We start from the raw sequence: 16,914 nt of genomic DNA on the forward strand, positions 1-16,914 counted from the left end.
ATAGCCAGATGGGGTTTTTTTTTTTTTTTAAGAGGCACAAGATTCTTAGTTCATTTTGTTGCAGAAACGTTCCTCTTTCAGCAAGTCTGTCGGGGCACATGATTTAGCCAGCATTTGTTTTAGATGGTTTATTTTTATCTGTGTTCATAATTTTGGTTTTATGTAGCTTTGTTTTTAAGCGGTTTGTACATTTTAGTCATGTTTCATATATAACAGAATTTGAAGCTGCTTGGGTGTTTTGTTTTATTTCTTGAGCAAGTGGTTTATGCATTTTCCAAGCTAACAGATAAATGTCTGTATTTAGAATTTCGCTTATGGCATCCTTCTTTTCTTCTATTATACAAGACATTTCTCTGTTTTCTCCTTTGGCCTCTTCTGTTCTCTAGGTCGGGAGAGAAGAGTAGCAGCAGAGGTATTTGAGAAACCCAGAGACTAGATCAGGGGGTTGGTGTGTGTGTGTGTGTGTGTGTGTGTGTGTGTGTGTGTGTGTGTGTGTGTTGTGTGTTTATCTCAGCCGTGTAGGAAAGCAACTGGTGAGCCTAGGAAGGAGCATTGCTGAGGAGGACGAAGTGGAATTGTGTTTTGTCAGCTTCTCACAACTTGATTGTTGATTCCTAGTCAGAAGACGAGGACAACTCCTTCACCATAACCAGTGAGACTAATATGGCCACTATTGCCAATCTCAGCCCAGGGAAGATATATGCCTTCCAGGTTCGAGCTCGGACAGCAGTGGGCTATGGGCCATACAGTGGAAAGATGTATTTCCAGACTCTGGTGGGAAGTAAGTGACGCAACCTTTGTGAACTTTCAAACTTAGAATCCCCCACCCTCTTGAACTTCCCTCGTGCTCAGACGTAGCTGCACAATCTGATCTCTCTTTATTACCCTCTTGCTCATGCACCGTAAACTTTTACAACGCTCACAGGCTAGCACGTGCCTTGAGCTTGACCTGCAGGCCGTTATGGCCCTGCTTGGTATGAAGAGGCTAGTGGGCTGTCCTTTGTGGGCATAGTCACCTCAAATCCTGAGAACGCAGCACAGCCAAGGAACCTTTTTGCCTTACAACCCCTGTTATCAGTCACAGATCCAAATGCTCTGGGTTGCAGCCCCAGAAGCTCCTCGCCTGGCAAGACGCTAGGCACATATGCAAAGGTTTCACTGGGAGGTTGGAATGGGAAGATAACTTTGGCTGGAGGGTGGGGAGGGGTCCCCAAGGAGGAGGAATGGCAGCTTAAAATGATGGACTATTCAGAGCTAGCAGGCCTAACCAGCAGAATAAGAGAACAAGAAGACCAAGTTTATAAAGAGGCATAGAAAATGTTTGTGAAATATCTGGAAAATAATTGTGAACAAGTGAAAACCCTAGCAGGATTAAGGTAAATTCAGCAGTGTAAAGTAAGTTGAGGTAATATTGAAAAGGAAGGGAGAATTTAAATGGTTGAAGTACAATATGCAGTATTATTGGGAAAATTAAATGAACCATGGAAGGGAGAAGAAGGGAAGTCGATGAATGTATTGTTTTATTGGTGGACACTTAATTGTGGAAAATGTATAACTGAAAATTTTAATAAAGGGAGAGAAAATAACTTTGTCCCTTTTGACAGGCGAGCGCTCCGAGATGGTGCAAGATCGATTGCCGCTTATTGTGGGTTCGGCACTTGGTGGCCTGGCCTTCCTGGTAATTGCGGCCATTGCTATCCTTGCCATTGTCTTCAAGAGGTGAGTTTCCTGTTCTCACCCTGCCTCAGAGTGTACCAGCTCCTCATGCAAAGGAGAGCCAAGAGTTTAAAACTACTGTTCTCCAATGAAAACTCCCTGCCTCCTATCTGTGAATGTCGCACAAAGGGGAGCCAAGTCAGAGGGCTGGAGTTACCACTCTTCTTCTGCCCCAGACTCAGACCTGATTATAATTGGATAGATAAAACAGGTAGAAATGAAGGAGCTCTGGCTCAAGGGGTGCTCCGATTTTGGCAGCCTATTTAAAGGGACACTATGGTTCAAACTAAAGGCATCTAAAAGAGGATTGCTGGCAGGTTGGGCAAGCTGAGAGAGCAGAGGCAAACAGCTCTGGATAGCCTTTCACCCTGACTAAAATGGAAGCTAGTTGCTTTTCCCTCTTCTAGTCCTCAAGCCCCTGATCTGCATAGTAACTCCAGAGACTTCCTACGCCCCAACCAGGTGCATTTACCAACTGCAAAATCATGGGTTTTGGAATGCACAGGGCTCTGCCCATTGCATTGAGAATTATGCCCAACCCCAACCCCCAATGGTTTTAAGAATGTCGCAATTGAAGGGTCACTGAAAAAGAAATTGTAGGCTGCTGTATACAGCCTGTTACAAGGAGCATATTGTTCTGATGTAATGGGAGACATGACACTGAGCGCCACACCTGCAAAAAGCCTAAATGAAAAGTGAACATCAGAAGGAGCCCTGGGTTAATTTTGGTTATCAAGATAGACTCCCAACGAGACTGGCAACAACTCTTTTGCTTTCTGAAGATGTTTTCATCCAGAACTTCTGGATCAGTGTTCAACAATAGTTATCAAAGCTAGCTCCCAACATCACACCTTGTACTAGGTTGATTCCATGGGTTAGTTATAGAGTCATAGAATCAGAATTGTAGAGTTGGAAGGGATCCCGAGGGTCATCTAGTTCAAATCCCTGCAATGCAGGAACCTCACTCAAAGCATCCGTGACAGATGGCCATCCAACCTCTGCTTGAAAAGGAGAGCCACCACCTTCCGAGGGAGACGTGCCCACTGTTGAATGGCTCTTGCTGTCAGAAAGTTCTTCCTGGTGTGTTATTGTATCCTGACCCTATTATTAATCAATTCCATTGGGTGGCCTCTCAAGGTTTGCTGCTATCAGGAAAAAGGAGAAGAAATGCCCCCTGTCCACAGTGCCATGCACAATTTTCTACAATCTTTAGTCTGAAAGGAAGCTCCACAGAATAATAATAATAATAATAATTTATTATTTATACCCCGCCCATCTGGCCGGGTTCCCCCAGCCACTCTGGGCGGCTTCCAAAAAAACAGAAATTCTAAAATACAGAAATCCATCAAACATTAAAAGCTTCCCTAAACAGGGCTGCCTTGAGATGCCTTCTAAAGGTCTGGTAATTGTTCTCTTTGACCTCTAGTGGGAGGGCGTTCCACAGGGCGGGTGCCACTACCGAGAAGGCCCTCTGCCTGGTTCCCTGTAACTTGGCTTCTCGTAGCGAGGGAACCGCCAGAAGGCCCTCGGAGCTGGACCTCAGTGTCCGGGCAGAACGATGGGGGTGGAGACGCTCCTTCAGGTATACCGGACCGAGGCCGGACTTTCTTCTCAGTAGGCATGCCCCGTTCCTGTTCCGTTTTGGTTGCCCGTTTATGTCCTTTTCCCTAACTCCACTTGAGGGGATGAGGAGGTTGCCCTTCTTGAACCTTCCCTTTCCTCCACAGTAAGAGACGAGAGACTCCCTACACAGACCGCTTGCAGCAGTACATCACCACACGGGGTAAGCGATGGCATAGGAGCTCAGCTCTCTTTTAATAATAGCCTCTTCTTTTTTGGAGGAGGGTCTTTGTGACTGACCCTGGAGCTTCCCTTCTTCCTCACAGGTCTTGGGGTCAAGTATTACATTGACCCATCCACCTATGAGGATCCCAACGAAGCAATTCGGGAATTTGCCAAGGAAATTGATGTGTCATTTGTCAAGATCGAGGAGGTCATTGGATCAGGTAATGAAGGAACTCTCCTCTTTCACCCTCATTAAAAGGTTCTTTAATTCCTCCTCGCTTTCTGCCATCAAGGTTGTGTCATCTGCATATCTGAGGTTGTTGATATTTCTTCCGGCAATCTTAATTCCGGCTTGGGATTCATCCAGTCCAGCCTTTCGCATGATGAATTCTGCATATAAGTTAAATAAGCAGGGAGACAATATACAACCTTGTCGTACTCCTTTCCCAATTTTGAACCAATCAGTTGTTCCATATCCAGTTCTGACTGTAGCTTCTTGTCCCACATAGAGATTTCTCAGGAGACAGATGAGGTGATCAGGCACTCCCATTTCTTTAAGAACTTGCCATAGTTTGCTGTGGTCGACACAGTCAAAGGCTTTTGCATAGTCAATGAAGCAGAAGTAGACGTTTTTCTGGAACTCTCTAGCTTTCTCCATAATGTTGAACGGCTCTTGCTGTCAGAAAGTTCTTCCTGATGTGTTATTGTATCCTGACCCTATTATTAATCAATTCCATTGGGTGGCCTCTCAAGGTTTGCTGCTATCAGAAAAAGGAGAAGAAATGCCCTCTGTCCACAGTGCCATGCACAATTTTCTACAATCTTTAGTCTGAAAGGAAGCTCTATTTGGCTTCTCATCAGTCCCATTTTGCAGAGTGCTTTGTCTGTCTCAAGCAGTCCTCTACCCACTTCTCTCAGGGTAAGCCCTGTTGAGCACAGGGCTCTATAAATCTTTGATTTCTCTAACTTAGTTATTGGACTGGTGTTCAGATTTTGCTCCATTTGTTTAGGGTCTATTCAAATGCACCTTGGGCCTCCTGTTGACCAATTTTTGCTCTAGACCAGTGGTTCCCAATGAGCTATGTACTACTGAGGACCCTGTTTTTCAAAAGCCAACCCATGAAAATGTTGATTATCTCTGTAGTAGTTTTTGTTGTGTGAATGGTGCCACCATACTCTCTGACACGTCTCAGCACAAAACCAGGATGTGCATATTCTGGGCCGTGCCCCTGCACAAGTCACATGATCCACACGAGAGCACGGGACTGCAATCTCTTTTGGAGGGGGCACTGCAATCGCACGCAAGACCTCAATCTCATGCATTTTTGGGTGCTGTGCTCTCGCGTGAGATCAAGGCCCCTCTAACTGGGATGTCCCAGACAGTTGCCAGGTATGTGCCATGGACCCCCTGGGTGGGTTACATGGATCACCAATTGGGAACCACTGCTCTAGAGGTTTCTTTTAAGAGCACTTCATTAGAGCTTCATTTCTGCATCTTCGCAATGTGGACCTTATCTTGGGTTTGGGAGGGATTAGAGAGGGGTGAATTCTGGGAATACTACCAGGCTCCCTAACACTTTACCTTTAAGTCAGCAGGAAGGGATACAGCAGCACCTTCTCTCACCCATATTCCTCCACCAGTCCTCTTGCCTGCTCTCCTCCCTTGTCCACAGCGAGGCAAGATTGAACCCCGTTCTTACATGCACATTCAACTGTGATGCAATCCCATGCCTTTGCAGAAGGTGTATGATCACCAGGTCCGTGTAGGCAAGGCTAGTTGTAGGGGAATGAAGGTGGGCTATTGTGCTCATGTCCTGCTTGTGGACCTCGCATGGGCTTCTGTTTGGCTGTTGTGAAAACAAAACGCTGGACCCTTTCATGGAGCAGGGCTCCTCTTCTGTTCCTACGACTGCTTAGCTGGCCGCTCATCTTAACCTACCTCACAAAAGGTAGGTTGTGAGGATAATGGCGGAGGGGATTGCGTACTCTTGCCCTGAGCTTCTTGGAGGAAGGGTGGGCTAAAAACACAATAGCCTTTGTAAATATAAAACCCCAGCAATAAATAAAGCTAAGGGTGCTAGGGGTCTCAAGACGTCTAGAGGACAGCAGTGTCTTTGCCCAGTTTCTGTGTCGGCGCCTCCTGATGTCAACTGGAGAACGTGGTTGCTCCTCCTCTGTCTGATGTGGTGTCTTCTCCGTCCCTTACCCCTGGCAGGAGAGTTTGGAGAGGTCTGCTTTGGGCGCCTGAAGCCTCCAGGGAAACGAGAATACACAGTGGCTATTAAGACCCTAAAGGCAGGCTACACCGACGAGCAGCGCCGGGAATTCCTCAGCGAGGCCAGCATCATGGGACAGTTTGAGCACCCGAACGTCATCCGCCTGGAGGGTGTCGTCACCAAGAGCCGCCCTGTCATGATTGTCACAGAGTTCATGGAGAATGGCTCTCTGGATTCCTTCCTCCGGGTATTGCAATCTCAGCTTCCCTACCCCTCTTTTGCCCTTGTCATCTTACATGCCCGTTCACCTCCACTGTGTCCTCCTTATCTCAAGGCCAGATCACTGGAGGTGCCGCCAAAAGACTGGGTCAAGTGACTACAGTGGTACCTCGGGTTACGCACCTGATTTGTTCCGGGGTGCGGTACGTAACCCGAAAAGTACGTAACTCGGACACCGCGAAAGCACGCTTCTGCGCATGCACAAACTGTGCAGAACGCTTCTACGTATGCGCAAAATGCGCAGAACGCTTCTGCGCATGCGTGCACGACGAACCCGGAAGTAAACATTCCGGGTCTGCTGAGTACGCAACCCGAAAAGTACGCAACCCGAAGCGTACGTAACCCGAGGTACGACTGTACTCCATTGTAGTTGAATGGGCCAGTCAACACACCAGATAGACAAATGTAGGGATTGTGGTCAGAACGTTATTCATAGTCTCAACCACCTCATACGACAGGAGGGGCATTGCCAGTATTTTACATCATGCAGTAAGGCGGATCGGGACTTGCAGAGCTCCCTTAACACCAGGAGGGACCAGTCAAGGTCCCTCATGTGAAGGAGCTACACACACAGCCGTCACACCACAGCTAAATGATGGGGAGGAACAGCCTCACAACCCCCTCACTGATTTATTTAGCATGCTTGTGTGCAGCATTATTATTATTATTATTATTATTATTATTATTATTATTATTTGCTTTATCTTGCCCAGGGCAACCCAAAGCGCCTTACAGCCAAAGTCTCTCCTTAGAATCTGAATCTCCCCTTAGATTTATTGCAAAAGTACGAAATTAAAGGCCACTCTGTAAGAGTACAGTTTCCGTTGATATTTAGATATAAACAAATCTAAACAAATCTAAAACTGGAAAATTAAACCTTGGCATCATGTTTGTTTGTTTGTTTAATTAATTCTGTTTATGAATCAAAGTTATGTTCATTTTTAGATGATAAATTCCATGCTAGGAAATGTTCAGTTTACTCCGTTCATGCTGCAAAACTATACACACTTCCCTGGGAGTAAGCCCCTTTGAACTCGATGATTTTTACTTCTACGTAGACATGCATAGGAATGCACTTAAATATGCTTCAGTATTCTGAATTAATCTGACAATAATTTAAATCAAACAGCTGATCCAAAGAAGTATTCACACCCAGGTATTCAAGTGGTGCATTAAAACATCTGTGCACTGCTGTTTTCGAAGTTATATTAGAAATCATATAAACTAAAGGAAAATGTATACATTTCAGTGGCCAAAAATAGATTGTATGGCTTGAGAACCTGCAGAAATCTAATAAGAGTCTTTTGAGCTCTAGGATTAAATATCCCAGGCTCATCTTCATGAAGGCCACATAATCAGTATGACTTGGAGGGATGAATCAGTTTGTTACTGGTCTCTGTCACTTCAATGTGTTTGTTCTTTTTTGTCCCTTATCCACATTAATCTGTTTAAAACACACACACAAAAATGAAAATTCACATTTAGATACGTATGTAAGTACATATTTTAAAACTTTTCTCTCAAAATATAAATCTCTTAAATATATTTTCTCTCAAAAAACATTTCGTAATTATTTTTCCCCCAGTGGGGGTGGGGTGCAGTTTGAGCTGTGAACATTTGGGAAGTGCTAAGGCCAGTAGGTCACTAAATTCTAATCCACACATTAATCCAGTAGGGGCCGGTCAGATCAGTTCATCTTTGTAATTGACAAATGCTGAATTCAGGCATTCCTGACAGAGAAATATTTTAACCTTCTGTGTCTGAATTCCTTTCTTAAGCAGTGCAGTGCTAGGGGTATTTACTCTGAAGTAAACTCCACTTGCAATCACGATTAACTTGCTCCCTTGTAAGTATGTTTAGGATTTCAGCCGAGTGGCATTACCTTGAACCTGCTGTCGGAAGAACAGGCACACAAAGAACCCAGTACTTCCTAGAAGCTATAGCTCTGATGTTTAGCTTTTGTGTCAGAATCCACCGCTGGATCACAACCTGACCTAAAGTGGGTTGTAACAGCAGCACAGCCACTATAGAAGTTTACTGTACATTTAAAAAAAAATTAAGTGGGTTCAGGATTCAACTAAGTTGCTCGCGGTTCACCCACACAATGGGACTTTTCCTGCCCCCTCTCACAACCCCCCCCAATACCTTAATCCACTAACTCTGCTCTGAAGGGCTGAGTTGGGGGGAAACCCAGATCAGGTTAATGGGGGTGCACGGGGGGCAGGGAGAAATGAAAAATCCCATTGCACAAGCCGACCTCATTCCGTGCAAGCATACCCCACTGAGCCACCCCATGTTGAATTCCACCCTTGGTTCTCAAATAGATGTTTGCTTTAAATCCCAGGCTAAAAGGCACATTATCAATGAGTCTCTCTTCAGCTCCATGAGGTTTTCCTGCATCCGTGAATAAACCTCTAACTCGGATAGCTTTAGCTTGAAGGAGCGTGTCCATAACCCATCTAAAATTAACTCTCCTCCCTTGAAGGAATGCACACTGGATGCATTTAAGCAATTAGCAAAAATGGTTGCAATGAACTGAATATCTTGATTTAATATATTGTTTTTAAAAAGCATTGGTGAGAAGGTATTGAGGCTGAATGAAACTTACAGGTTTTTGAAGATAATGGCTTTTTTTGTTGGACTCCAGAATTTAGAAATATCACCTACCGTTAGAACCAACTTTATAAAATTGTGATTTTATGCCAGAACAATTCATCTGGCAATTCCACTTCAGCCAGGAGCTTTATTTACTTTTAAATGCTTAATAACTCCAGCCCTTCATCTGATAGTGGATTTTCTAATCAGGTATTATGTTCAGAGGTCAAGTCTGTATATTTATGCTGGGGTTTTTTAAAACAACAACAGCAATGTCATACTGAATTTTCTAAAGTGTATAGTTATTGTTAGAAACCCCTCAAGAAATGAGCAATTTCTTGTTGTTTAGTTAACTGATTCCCATTCCCCCCTATTTATTTGAAGGTATTAATTTCTTCAAATTATCTTGCTTTAATAACATCTCTAAAAGCTTATAAAACTTTAATTTGCCTTTCCAAAAACATTGCCGTCCTTGAAGCTCTGTCCTTTCATCCCTTCTCATTTCCTTTAAATCGACTCTCTTCCGAGCTTCCTCCAAATATTTACGAATGTTGTTCGCATTTATTTTCTAACATTTCTCTTTCTTCAACAATAAAACATTAGACCTGCTTCTCACTGTGGTGGGGTAACAGAGGCCGGGTTGTACCACGTCAGATTGCCACTGGAGGTGAGGGTGCGGGGTGGGGGTGTCACACGATTGAATGCTTTTCCACTCAAAAATAATTACTCAATGTAAAAAAATGTAATGGTGAAGATATGCAAGAACCCTTCTCCTTGGTGCATTCATTTTGTTTGGAGGAGCATTCAGTCTTTTGAGTTCCCCACCACCCACAGTCTGAAGTGGTGAAGGCCTTCTTGTTTTGCTTCATAAGAATAGTTTATTCACAAATAGCCCTCTTAGGGCTTTTCCAATCTCATTGTACTACTAGCTCTGCTTTGATGACATGGGGGGGGGGGGAAACCAAAACCCTGAGGTCACCACTCTATGTCATAGTGTTCAATCACGGCGGCCATCTTTTCCTCCCAGCAATGGTCTTCCTTTGGGTCAGCCTTCCACTCAAACCCTTCTCTCTTGTGTGTGCCGTCCGCAGCAAAAGGAAGGGCAGTTCAGCGTTCTGCAGCTCGTGGGCATGCTACGCGGCATAGCAGCCGGCATGCGCTACCTGTCCGACATGAATTACGTCCACCGGGATTTGGCAGCTCGCAATATCCTGGTCAACAGCAACCTGGTTTGCAAGGTGTCGGACTTTGGCTTGTCAAGGTTCTTGGAGGATGATGCTTCAAACCCAACATACACGGGAGCCTTGGTGAGTTGGCGCTCAGGAAAAGGGCTCGTTCGCCACCCTCCAATATTCAGGCGGACAGGTCCTATAGGAACCAGTTTGTGTTCTGTCAAGGTCAGTTTTGCCGCCAAACTTCCACCTAAAGTGAAATGCAACCCAGTTTTTTTAGGGGGTGGGAAGTCCCCAGACCAGGCAACTTCAAGGGAAACTTATTGACAGATTTAGTGTTACTAGCACTGGGTAGCCAAGTAAGCTGACTCCGCCCCATTTCATTCTTCTTTAAAAAACGAAACTCACTCGAATGATTGGATCGAGAGGTGTCATGTGTACTAGCCATTAGGTGCCCCTTCCAGTCACAACATAATAGGAGTCTGGGAAGGAACTGGCTGTTCTTTGTTCCACCTGCAACCATACCAGAAACCTGCAGTGCCATCTTTTTCAGAGTTCACCTCGGGGCTGAAAGAAATGACTTTTGTTTTGAGAGGTGGGGGAAACACTATAAAATAGCTTGTGGCACTTTTCGGATGCAGAAACTGCAGTTGGTGCAGAATGAGTGTGGCACGATTGCTGACAGATCCTGTCAGCATATTACACCTGTACTCAAAACTCTGCACAGGTTCCCAATTTGTTACTGGGCCAGTTTCAAGATTTTATTACTGCTATATAAAGCGCTTGGAGCCAGTTTACTTAAGCCTTGGAGATGCCTTGCCTAATATGTGCCTATTGCACATATTTTACATATGTGATCTAATGTTTGTTCCACATTTGTGAAGAGTCTTTTAGTGTGACAGCACCTATACTCTGTAAATCTATCTATTGGCAGTAGCCAGGAAATCTTGCTATTATTTTTAGAAGACATCTGAAGACAGCCCTGTATTGGGAAGTTTTTAATGTTTGGTGTTTTATTATGGTTTCATATATGTTGGAAGCCATGCAGAGTGGCTAGGGCAACCCAGCCAGGTGGGTGGGGTATTATTGTTATAATGATGATGATGATGATGCTTTAGACACCTACTGAAAACTTTCCCCTGTAAGCCTGCCTAGACTTATAATTTAGTTATTTATAGTTGCTTTAAAAGGTTTTCGTGATTTGTATCTGTTTTTTATCCTGTTTGGCAGTTTTATCAAAGGTTTTTAACATATTGAGCACTAAAATCTTTTATGAAAAGATAATAAAACGCAGTATCAAAAATGAAGAATAACAAAGAGAAAGAAAATATAAAATAGAATACTTATGATCCTTACAAAACACAGTTACTCAATAATTATTTTATTTTATTATTTAGAATCAATTATTTGATTCTAACAGTTTTTTGGGTTTTGCTGTGTTTTATCAATTTATGTCCACCATTTAGAAATATTTAGACTACTTAATCAGAAAACACTCTAAATAAGCAAATAGATAAAATAGCATCTTTTCCGCCAAATGTCAAGACTGAATGTGCCTTAAACATAGTTTTGAGTTGATAAATATTCCCTGCTTGCTCATTTTCTTCCTCTTCCTCCTCTAGGGCGGCAAGATCCCCATTCGCTGGACAGCCCCAGAGGCTATCCAGTATCGTAAATTCACATCCTCAAGCGACGTCTGGAGCTATGGCATTGTGATGTGGGAGGTCATGTCCTATGGCGAAAGGCCCTATTGGGACATGTCTAATCAGGATGTAAGTCCTAACCTGGAGCAGACACTGCTTTTGATCTACCCATGGTGTTGCTGGTGGGAGACCTTCATCCATACCGCAGTGGGACTACCTGACATACATGTCTTAATGCATTGCAGGTCATCAATGCTATTGACCAGGACTATCGCCTGCCCCCTCCCCCAGACTGCCCCACTGTCTTGCACCTCCTGATGTTGGACTGCTGGCAGAAGGAACGGGTCCAGAGGCCCAAATTTGAGCAGATCGTCAGTGCCCTAGACAAGATGATCCGCAAGCCGTCTGCACTCAAAGCTACTGGCACAGGAAACAGCAGGTGAGACGGGCTCACATGGGATGGGGGTGGGCTTTAGAGTACGATACGATCCGCAAGCAGAAGGGAGGGAGGGAAGAGCTGCAATTCGAAACTGGGAAGCGACTGATATTTGATGGGTTGACCTGGAATCTGGTGCCTCCCGCAGACAAAAATAATTTTTCATCAAAAAACCCAGAAAAGATACACACACGTTATGTTCACATATCACAGAAGCTCACTTTGCATAGTGATTTGCGACAGCAAAAGTTCTGTTTTCAGATGCTTTACAGTGCCTGGGGTTAGCAAAGGAAAATAAGTCCTTTAACATTTGAGTTTGGGTGATAAGTAGAGTTGCAAGTATACATCACAGCAGTGTGGGAGAGGAGGGTGGTAATCACAGAACTCATAGAATTGCAGAGTTAGAAAGGATCCTGAGGATCATCTAGCCCAACCCCCTGCAATGCAGGAATATGCAGCTGTCCCACACAGGGATCGAACCTGCAACCTTGGTGTTATCAGCACCACACTCTAGCCAACTGAGCTACCTAGGCATGGCACTCCTTGGCTCACGGAAGACCCAAGAATGTCTCTAGTATTTGAGCCTTCACAGGGCACAGTGTATTCTCTCCCAAATGTATCCTCCCAATAGCTCCAAAGAAGCCGATGCAAAATAACCATGATAACATTTAGCTCTTACATAGTACTTTCCCCAGGCATGGAGGATAGATACATCATAGTACAACAACCCTGTCATGTAGGTCTGTGTTATTATCACTATAATGCGGATTGAAGGGTCAAAGTTAAGGTATAAGAATAGTTTGCCTAAGGCCTCAGGTCATAATGAAGGTGATATTTGAACCAGCGCGGGGGTGCCAACTTGAATAAAATATTTGGGGGGGGGGGCAGGTATGTCGACAAGATATGCCACGTGTGCACCCTTTGAGTGGCAATGCCCATCAACTTTGGAGGGCCCAGTCCCCTCAAATATTTTATTGAGCAGGGGGGCTGAAGGGACCCCGGCCCCTAGGAGTTGGCTGCTATGTGCCAGGGATTTCCAGATCCAGAGTTCACACTCTCAGCCACCCCACACTGCAGCAGGTCTGTTATTGTCATAAAGATGCTGTGCTTCTTTAGTGGACCAGCAGCATGCAGACTCCCTGGGTCCCTGATTGGGATGCTAAGCAAGGAGAGTCCCTGAGGGGGAATGTTACTTGCACTGAGCATGGTGTGGCTGAACGGGGCAGATCCCAACAGGTGAAGAAGGGCGAAGGTGCTGAAGGAGCAAGCAAAATGGGCAAAGGAAGAAAGGCTTTTCTCTTGGGGGAAAGTTGGGGAGAGTTCTCAGCATGAGCTGGCAAGGATGTGTGTGGAAGCTGCTGTGTTCCCATCTGCCTTTCCCAGCTTCACAAAGCCAGATGCTTGGTGTCCCGAGGGAAAGATTCAGCCCGGATTAGATGGCTCCAGATCTATGGAAGGAAATGCATCCTGTTAGCATGGAGGGATTTTCCCATGGGTATAACAAGGTCTCATCCTTTGCCGGAGGAGAGGAGGGCCTGGTTGGGCAGTTTATTTTATTTTATTTTATAAATACCTGATCCAGTGCTGGAAGAGGCCTTTACTTACAGCTCACTCTCTACGAGGAGGAAAAGCAGAAAATGCTGTGCCTTGAAAATTGAGTGAGGAGCTTCCAGGCTATATGGTTTTCGTTCCTTTGAGTACCAAATCCACGTTATGCAGCAGTCACACATTTTCTGCAGATGCACCTGTATCTTATTGGTGATTCTTGCAATAAATATGCAAAGTGGAAACAGAAGGCACCTAAACAATCAGTGCAGTTCTAAACATGTTTATTCAGAAAAAAAAGTTCCACTGAGTTCTGTGAAGCTTCTTCCCAGGTCAGTGGATTGCAGCTTTGCTGGAGGGGCACTGCAGGGCTGTAGTCGACAATGCCCCCCTTTTGCACACCCATTGCATGTTTGAGGATTCATATACTTCTCCTTAAACATCCCAAATGTTTCAGTATATGACTCTCGATATTTTCTTGTGCCCATTTTGAATGTATTTTCTTATTCGTAGACCGTCCCAGCATCTGCTGAGCAACTCACCCCCAGACTTCCCCTCACTTACGAATGCCCACGACTGGTTGGATGCCATTAAAATGGGTCGCTACAAGGAGAACTTTGACCAGGCCGGCCTGACCACATTCGATGTCATCTCACGCATGACTCTAGAGTAAGAGCCACATATCTCCTCTTGAGCGGCAGCAAACCTGGGAGTTGTACTCAACTAAATATTTGCAAGTGCAGAAGGACTTCTGCAAGCAGAAAGAAGCACCTCCCTCTCTCTCCTTCCTGTGTGTGCCTGGGGGTGTGTGTGTCTCCCAGCCCCCCCCCCCAGCATTTTTGGGAGCAGGGTGAAGAGAGGGAGTGGAAGTTCCATTGCACTCCCAAAAGTCGCTTAGCAATTTCAGTTTAGGTTGGATACAATCCTGGGTTTCTGACAAAATGTATGCTTAATGGGAAGCTGCAGCAGTATTGACTCTGATGAATGTGCCTGTATGATGCATGTATTTGCAAACTCATATTCATATCCGTCGCATATTTTGTAACCCCAGAAATAAATTAAAATAAGAGCTCTGCAGCTGTTCATATACTGTACTTCAGTTCTTTTGCAGCTCCCCCCACCCTTCTATATTAGTCTTGCAGACATTTGTATCGATAAAACATTGCAGAAGAATTGCAAGGCGGATGTGTAGAATAACATTCCCAATGGAAGGATTCCCTTACCTCTAACCAGTAGCAAATTTCATACAGACTTTCTGCCTTTTATTTGCTTATTTAATTTTCAAACATATAAACCTTTTCTGTTGCTGAAGGTTTTGACTTGACGAGGAAAAACCCACCAAAACACTATTTATTTAATCTTTCTAAAAATAACATGTGAGTTTGGCAATGCAGAGGACAAAAGCCCCATCTAAGTTCTTCCTCTCCTTTCCCCCCCCCCCTTTTTTTTACTTCCAGGGACATCCAGCACATTGGCATCAGCCTGGTTGGCCATCAGAAGAAGATTCTCAACAGCATCCAACTCATGCGGGTGCATCTCAATCAGCTTGAGCCTGTTGAAGTCTGACACAGAGAGCACACGCCAAGGACTTGGATACTGAAACGAACCTTTTGTTGTAAAAGGGAGACAGAGGAGTAAATTTCAAGCATCAACAGAGGGTGCATGAGATGTTGCCCTCCACTTCACAGACCGGAGCTCTTGGAGATTTGTAGGGTTATTTTTTTGTTGTCGTTCGGGGGTTTTGTTTTTTGTTTTTTTTAAAAAAAAAACCATAACTTGAGGCACTACAAATCCTGCGGTATTTAGATAAATGGGTTGACTTGTACATTGAAGTGGGTTGGGGAATTAGTACACAGGGTAGAGCTGGAAGGATAGTTTTGGTGTTCAAAACAAACCTGCTGCCATTTCTATGCCACGGCTAGCCAGCAGGCTTTGTACTTTGGGTTGGCAGCCTCTCAAAGACGTCTCTTGAGCCGGATCAGGCACAATATAGAGTTAAAACTGAAAGCCGAAAGACACTTGTTGCCAAAAAGAAATCCCTTTGAAGCTTTTGTTCCAATCGGGGGGATTTGGTTCTGAGAAAAGCAGCAAGCCTCACTACCCCACATCCTCGTTCTGGCAAAGACAGCTGTACAGTGACGCAAGATGGCATCTCAGACAGCGAGTTTTAGGCACCAATCATAGGGTGGCAAAGCGGGAAGCAAGCAGATCTGACCCATTTGGGCACAATCCACAGGGGTGGTCTCCAACTTTTTTTGAGTGGGACTTGCACTGGAGGACTTCACAGGGTGGGTTGGGCCCCATATTAATCAGGGAGGGGCGGGGGCATTTGGGTTTTCCACCTCAGGCACCAAAACATTCGGGGGCAGCTATAGGTCCTGCATTCATCCCCCCCCCCCAAGAAGGGAACCAGGATAGCAGCTTTTTAGTAATCAGGTACTGGGAAAGGGATGAAATTCTGTTTAGAGAGCAGAAGGTTCCTTCTTGGCAGTTTCCAACTGGATATTCATACCACCAGAAATGAAATAAAATATTTGACAGAGGAATTGTGTTCCCTAGGCATTATTAGATGAACACAGCGATCTGCTTCTGATCCAATGCCAGGGCTTTTTAGGTGCATTGTTCTATGCTGAACTACATGCAGTGTGGATGGACCAGCTTGTACTTTGCATCATTTTTACCGCTCACCTTCCTTAAAAAAGTGCCTGGATCAGATGCAAAAGTGCAGAAATATTTTTTCACCCGGCATGGAATACAAATGATCCCTTTACCTTGTGCTTATATGCAGGTGGTGTCCTGCTGGCAGACAGTGGGTTGGAGACGCACAGCAAATACATAAGCTGGGAAAGGCAGAATAAAAATCTGCAAAAGAAATAAACGCATTCCCAGGGACAACACAAGGTGAATGGGAAGGCAGCTCCCTGTCAGCACTGTGCAGTGCTCAGGAGGGGCATTGGACATCCAAGGAGATCACACATATGTTGAGCATCATCCATGCAGCGTCAGCAGCCCAAGTTGCTGAGTACAGTGGTACCTCAACTTACGAAGACGATCCATTCCACGGTCATCTTCGTAAGTCGCAGAGCACGCGCGCCGGGAGGACTTCCGGAGGCTTCGACTTCGGAAGTCGAAGCCTTTGGATGTCGAGGTATGACTGTATTAGGGGTTTCATGCATGGAAGTCCACTTCCATGCGCAGCTCTGCACTGTGGCCTCAAGGTAATGCATTACATTTTAGCATTGTGCCTTTAGCAATCGGTTTCAATGAATGTATATCCCTCCATCATGCATTTGATGCAAGAAGTTGGAATGTGTGCAGAGGAGGGCATATCACCCCACAGCTCAATCAAATCTGTATGTATGCATTGCAGCAGGTAAGGGGGGAAACTCTTGAGTGACACTGCTGCCCAAGGTCTCTGGATTAATAAGTATAAAGGCGGAAGTACTCACCAATTGCCGCTGGAGAGAAATTAGCATCCAAGTTCTAGTGCGCTAGAAAATGTTGGCAGTCATATTTTTAAAACATTA

General features: G+C 44.8%; 1 protein-coding gene across 3 annotated transcripts in view; it reads left to right on the forward strand.

The window, feature by feature from the left end:
* The window catches only part of LOC118075359 (ephrin type-B receptor 5), a 149,267-nt gene extending 133,334 nt beyond the window's left edge, over positions 1 to 15,933 (forward strand). For 2 of the 3 annotated variants that reach the window (XM_060268951.2, XM_035097271.3), the window contains exons 8-17: positions 619 to 781; positions 1,605 to 1,719; positions 3,444 to 3,499; positions 3,603 to 3,722; positions 5,717 to 5,964; positions 9,683 to 9,988; positions 11,386 to 11,535; positions 11,652 to 11,845; positions 13,901 to 14,056; positions 14,845 to 15,933. In XM_060268951.2, coding sequence (XP_060124934.2) covers positions 619 to 781; positions 1,605 to 1,719; positions 3,444 to 3,499; positions 3,603 to 3,722; positions 5,717 to 5,964; positions 9,683 to 9,988; positions 11,386 to 11,535; positions 11,652 to 11,845; positions 13,901 to 14,056; positions 14,845 to 14,953 — 1,617 coding nt within the window. In that variant the 3' untranslated portion in view covers positions 14,954 to 15,933. The remainder of the gene's footprint in view (positions 1 to 618; positions 782 to 1,604; positions 1,720 to 3,443; positions 3,500 to 3,602; positions 3,723 to 5,716; positions 5,965 to 9,682; positions 9,989 to 11,385; positions 11,536 to 11,651; positions 11,846 to 13,900; positions 14,057 to 14,844) is intronic. The other variant, XM_035097274.3, reaches the window with a different exon arrangement.
* The last annotated feature ends 981 nt before the right edge of the window (positions 15,934 to 16,914 follow it).

This window comes from Zootoca vivipara, chromosome 15, assembly GCF_965207765.1.
Source record: "Zootoca vivipara chromosome 15, rZooViv2.hap1.1, whole genome shotgun sequence".
Lineage (NCBI taxonomy): Eukaryota > Metazoa > Chordata > Lepidosauria > Squamata > Lacertidae > Zootoca > Zootoca vivipara.